We start from the raw sequence: 6,000 nt of genomic DNA, 5'->3' as shown, positions 1-6,000 counted from the left end.
TCGGCGCTCGGCTGCCGTGTCACTCTCGCTTTCCGACGCGCCTCCCCCTGGGCTCGCGCTCCCCGAGCTCCCTCCTCCCTCCCCGGCGAGGACCTTCCCGGCGCCCGCGGCTCCCGTCCCCGTCGTCGCCGCAGCTCTGCGCTCGCCCTGCCCGGCCGCCCGGCCGCGAGCCCGGCCCGCCGCCGCCCCGCGTCTCGCTTTTCAAAATGGCCCGGCCCGGTCCCGCGCCCTGAGAGCGGCGAGCGCGGCGCCGAGCCCCGGGCAGCCCCCGGAGCGGGCAGCGGGCGGCGGGGGGCGGGGGAGGGGAGGAGGGGACCCGCCGCGAGGGGCTGACTGCTCGCTTCCAGCCGACTTTTCGCCAATGGTCCAAAGCGACATGTCCAAGTCGCCTCCCACAGCGGCGGCGGCGGTGGCGCAGGAGATCCCGATGGAACTGCTGGAGAACGCGGCTCCCGCGGGGGCGCTCGGAGCGGCCGCACAGGTAGCGAGAGCGCCGCGCCTTCTCCTTTCTTTGTGAGCAGCCGGGGCGCCGACCTCGCGCTCTCCCGCCGCCTCCTCCGCTAGGATCCCTCGCCTGGCCGCTCCCTCCCGCCTGGGTCTCCTCCGCCACCCCCTCTCCCTTCGCCCTTTGCCACCCGCTTCTCCTCTCCTGGCGCCGGGGACCCTGCCCCTTCTCGCCTGTCCCTGGCTCTTCCGCGGCTTCCATTTTTCTCTGCTTCCGAAAAGCGAGTGGGAAGGGGCGGGGGGAGACCTCCCGGTCTCCAGAGGCTGCTGCCCCGGGGCTGCTCGGTGAGCCCTCCTCGCCCCCTCCCGGGAGAGGCGCATGGAGAGACATGAACCAGGCGAGTGGACTGGACCTGCTCAAGATCGTGAGTCCGGGTGGGCGGGAGGGGCTCGGCTCCCCGCGGCTCTGGCTCGGGCTCCGACGCCGACCCTTCCGGGCGAGCTCGGAGCTGCGGTGGGGAGGGGGCGAGGGAGGGGGTAGAGGTGGGCAGGGGGAGGGGGGGCTTCGGGCCGGGCCTCCGGGCGCAGCCCTGCCCCACCCCCACCCCCCGCACCTGGCTAGTTCTGCCTCCTTGACAGCTCAGCTCCGCTCGCGCCGCTTGCCACCGTTTGCCTGCACCCCTCCTCGTTTCTTTCTCTTAAAGCGAGTTGGGGACGCGAAAAGTTTTTTATTTTTCCATTTCCCCTGAAATGTTGGCCATTCCAGGGAGCTTCAGGACCACCGTCCTCTCCGATGAGGATTAGCGGTTTCTGGAAAAATTCCGGTTTGCTGCTCCGTTGTGAAATAGGAGATGTCAGTTGTAGGCGTTGGGCAATGATAAGGTGGTGGCTTTTACGTAAGGCTTTGGCAGGTACAGTTTGGATTACAGACACCTCCAGGTCTCAGCGGTAAGGAGTCTCTCAACTTTTATCCTAGCAGGGAAATGACTTAAGACTCCTAGCTGTGGGGCCGCTTGGCGAGTGCCGGGAAGAGGTTAGGGTTCTATTTCAAGCCTTATTTTGGGGAAATAACTCTTTGCTTAGCGATACGAGCTTGCTGATTTCAAGCCTACGTTTGCTAGATGGTAAATGTGGTGGTGACATATTCCTAGATTTACAAAAACCTTATAAATGTGGAGCTTTAGTGAACTTTCTTTAACCACTGGGAAATAACCTTGCTAACTTAAAACACATAATTCACTTTGATTTGAGATGGGGGGGAAATGTAGAAACCAAGAAGTCGTGTAATGAGGAACCCATTTCTTTCATAAGGGTAGGACAGCTAGCTTTTTAGGCAGCCGTGGGCTGTTCCACTGCTGAACCAGAGGGGGGACCTGTAACTAGTCACCTACATTTCCATCTAGTTTCTGCCAGGGGACCTGAATTCTTACCAACACATGTCACATTTGTTCTAGGCTCCTGATTTTATCAAGACACTTAATCAGGTTAGATGAGAGTGAGAAATGTACTCAGAGAACTCTGTTATTCCAGGGTGAAGGTCTTGAATTTTGATAGAAGGAAGGACTCTTAGACCCTTTTTTTCCCTTTGATCTCCCTTCAGGGATTTTTCTTTTTCTTTTTCTTTTTTAAAGTTTGTTCTTGTGATAAAAAGAGTTCTTGGATTCCTGGAGATCAAAGTTGAGGCTGACCGAAAGCATGACTGCATTTAGATAAGAAATACGAAATTCACTCAGTGATTTACATCATTAAATGTAAGTCAACAAGTATTTGTTGTTAACTGCAAGGTGGAAGTGATTCAGATGTGAGGAGACACCACTGCTATCCTCAGAGAACTGATATTCTAGTAGCTGCCAGTGTGACACCTGTATGACAATTGTCTGGTAGAGGACTGTAAAAGAAGTACTGAATCTTGCTTTCCAAGGAGGAAGGATCACAGAAATTCTATGCGGAGTAATCCTTAAGGGCTTCATAGAAGAGGTGGCTTTTGAGAAGAGAGTCCAAGGATGGGTGAGATTTGACCAGAGATTGTCAGAGAGATGGTGGGAGACATACAGGAAGTGAAGTCACAGAAGTTATAAGTCTTATCACATATTTCTCATGTGTAGCTTGAAGAGAGTACGGAATGGTACAGAGCAGGCATAGTTAGACGTAAGACTCACAAGGCAGTTTGAGGCCACATCTTGGAAGCGTTGGAACCAGCGGTGTAAGGAATGATGAAGAACCATGGAAGGGGTTCAGCCAAGGAGTTGCATAACAGCTTATTCAGAAGATTTACCTGGGAATGTTCTGGAAGGTATTTTAGAGTTTTAGAAATCCAGAGGTGGAGCTGCCAGACAGGAGATTGGTGAAACAGTTTGGATAAGAGTTAATAAGGCCTAATCTGAAGGGACAGGAAAGAAAATGTTGATGGCAGGCCCATGCATGGGACATGTCAAAAGACTCAATATGCAGGACTAAGGAAGTAAGTGTAGAAATACATGAGAGACAGGAAAAGGGGAGGAAAGGCTATTATAAGCAGGTTAGAGGTATAAATATTCAACTACATCCCCATCTATCTCTTTGCTTTCTCTACCTTCCAAAAATGAAAGCAGTCTTCTTTGAATTGTGTTTCTATCACCTCGATTATGTGAGGGGAAACAGGGCCATGTTTATTTTATAACTAATAAATCATGGCATCATAGGGCTGTGAGAACTTGGCAAAGTCTCTAGTCCATCTCACTGGGCAGGACAGGACAGCAGCAAAGCCTCCAGAAGAGGCGGGGGAGGGGTCCAGCTCGGGAGCAGCCCTTTTCGCGGATACTGATACTTAGAAATGGAATTTTCACTTGCAAATGGTGTCTCTAAGCAATCTTTGCTTTAAAGAACACTTTCTGTCTTACCTCTGGATTTTATTCCAAGTTCTGTTTGAACAAAGCAAAAGATGTAGATTCACAGACTGCCCATTTTTTTTTACATTAATTAATCCTGCCCAGGGATGGGGCACCCTCCTACATTCCAACCCTTTCCCTCCAGCACACTGCCATAAACAACACCACTATTATTTCCTACGTGAGAGCCGAGTTGGCAACCCTAACTACAAATCCTGGTAAGTTCTGATTCAAGCAGATTGCATCGCTTTTTAGGGGGCCTGCTGAACAGCTTCAGTGCAGACTTGGACACGGTCTACTTCCAAAGTCAAAGCGCTAATTACATATTCTCCCTCCAAAGCTCCAAATCTGTGTTATCCACTCCTGGAGCCACTAGCCACACGTATCCCGAACTGAGATGTGCCATACATGTAAAATACACACCAGATTTCAGAGACTCGGTATGAAATAAAGAATACACGTTAATCTTTCTTACACTGACAACAGGTGGCAGCGATAACGTTTTGGGTGTATTGGTTTCAATACGTTGTATCACTGCAATTAGTTTCACTTGTTGCTGCTTCCCGGTTTCATATGGCTACTAGAAAATTTCAGTGACATGTGGCTTGGCTTACATGTCTGCTGGACAGCGGTAGTCTAAAATATGGCACTAGTAATTCTCTGGGGAGTGGAATTGATAGTGTACAGAGGCCGCGTGGATGGGAAGCCGGTGGGAGGGGTTGAGAGTAGGATGGACACACAGGAGGAGATGGAGAAGAAACAAAGCAGTATCCCAGCACGTTAGGCCTGAAAGAGGTTGTGAGCAGCACCTCTAGGCACACCTGAAAATGAACAGACAGTAACCAGAGGTCCTGTTTGCTTTGCTCCTAGCAACAGAACCCAGCTGGTTCCACCCCGGCTGAGTTTGCCAGATGCTTTTCAAGCATGTCGTAGTAACACAGCCTGGTAATGGCAACATCTTGAATCACTGCAGCAAGGAGCTTTATCTAAAGAGAGCAGCAGCGGTCCTCCTGTGGCTCTTGAGCCGTGTGGGTACGGTTTTCCAGAAACACTTGTACGGCCGAGGTACAGCTCGATCTTCCGCAGTCTGCCAACATAATGATCGTGGGTCTTGTGTTTTATGTTTTCCTGGAACCTTCACTGCTAACCCCCATGGCTTTCCTCTTGAATGGTATTTTTGTTCTGGTGTTGCATGGGAGAAATTTTAAAACATGCCAATCAGAATTTCTGAGTGTGTTTTAAGACGTGAAATGTAGTAACTGATTGAGTGATGTGGGGTTCGGTTGGTCTTGTAGATCTCATGGCTCTTTTCTTTTTGTCTTTCCTTGAGCGGAAAGGCTTAGTCTACCTGTTGCTGGATTTAATTCCATTGAATTAACACAATTATGTAGCCTTGGTCCTTTCAAGAAAAGCTGAGCAAAATGTATTAACCCCTTAGGGGGAGGTGGCACTGTTTAATTTCACAGTGACAAGGAGTTACAATTAGTTATGCCACCACCACAAGTAACAAAGTCTCAGAGTTCTTTCCAGGCCTGCCTAGAGGCAGCTTATGAAGAGGGCAAAGTTCTCCTGCCCTCCCACTAGACATTCTCTGTTTCCCAGCCTTGTCCCTCCTTCCTTCTCTACCTCCAGACCCCGCAAAAGAGTTCTTTTTATGCTGCCTCTTGATTCCTTTTTGCTTTTGTGTAAACTGATCCATATTGACAAGAACTGATGTCCTACCTCCCCTTTTCTAGAGAGGTAATCTTAATTACTTCACTCCAAGTAAAGGATCTGACAACCCCGTTCATACTGAGCTGTCAGTAAATGAGGAGAATGAATGTCTGATTTCTCTCTGGATCATTCTGGCTGCGTTTGTCCACAACTCAAAGGGATAAATATCAATGAATGCTAATCGAGAGGGATGGAAACTAATTTCAGGTATCAGCATTATGCTTATGGGGAGCAATATGTAGGGAGGAGACTGTCACCCTATCCATCAACCACAGAAGCAGCATCATAACTCAAGCTGTCCCCAGGGTCTGCCAAGCCAACTTTGTGTGCACGGGTGGGCTCAGATCTCCAACTGACTGGCAACTTCCAAAATTAACTACTATTGTCCATTTCAGCTAGACAGAAATTAGATTTCAATTACCTGTGACATATAAACATTTATTTGCTGATTTTAAAACTACACTCCAGTTTCAAAAATTATTTAGTAGCAAGGAGGACATTCATTTACGTGAAGCTGATACTTAACATCGTGAGGAATGTCAAATATCATTTTAATAAGTCATTTATATATTTGTGGAAATTTCTTAAATTTTTGTTGTTGTTGTTTCTGAAATCTGATATAGCTTGGTTGATGTTGTAGGAGAAGTAAAAGAATTTCGGTTTACGGTTTTCTTTTTCTCCTTTCTGCTATGGTGACATAATTTGTTTCCATGCAGTTTCATGTAACTAATAGGAAATGAATAGAAATTAGTGGCTTTTCAGACTGTGCTCCCAGAAGGACTTAGGGTCTGCATGTGTCAGGGAGAGTATAATGGCTTATACTTTACGCTCCGGCCAAACCCAAACTCCCTTTCTCTTCTGCCTTTTACTTCCTGAAATCTGGGCGACTCTAATTGTGAACCGTTTCACATATTGGGTGTTTATATATTTAGTGTTGCTAAAAAAAAAAATTTGGAAAAACAACTGGTCCTAAAAG

General features: G+C 48.6%; 1 protein-coding gene across 4 annotated transcripts in view; it reads left to right on the top strand.

Annotated features, from left to right (window-relative positions):
* The first annotated feature begins 268 nt into the window (after positions 1–268).
* CACNB2 (calcium voltage-gated channel auxiliary subunit beta 2) overlaps positions 269–6,000 on the top strand; it is a 373,095-nt gene continuing 367,363 nt past the window's right edge. The window contains exon 1 of one of the 4 annotated variants that reach the window (XM_032880872.1): positions 269–481. In XM_032880872.1, coding sequence (XP_032736763.1) covers positions 362–481 — 120 coding nt within the window. In that variant the 5' untranslated portion in view covers positions 269–361. Of the gene's footprint in view, positions 482–818; positions 870–6,000 lie in introns of those variants that run through there. The other 3 variants (XM_032880874.1, XM_032880871.1, XM_032880873.1) reach the window with 3 other exon arrangements.

The sequence above is a fragment of the Lontra canadensis genome, unplaced genomic scaffold (assembly GCF_010015895.1).
Source record: "Lontra canadensis isolate GAN:19392208 unplaced genomic scaffold, GSC_riverotter_1.0 scaffold72, whole genome shotgun sequence".
In the NCBI taxonomy this organism is placed as follows: domain Eukaryota; kingdom Metazoa; phylum Chordata; class Mammalia; order Carnivora; family Mustelidae; genus Lontra; species Lontra canadensis.
This window is presented reverse-complemented; position numbering and strand designations above follow the sequence as displayed.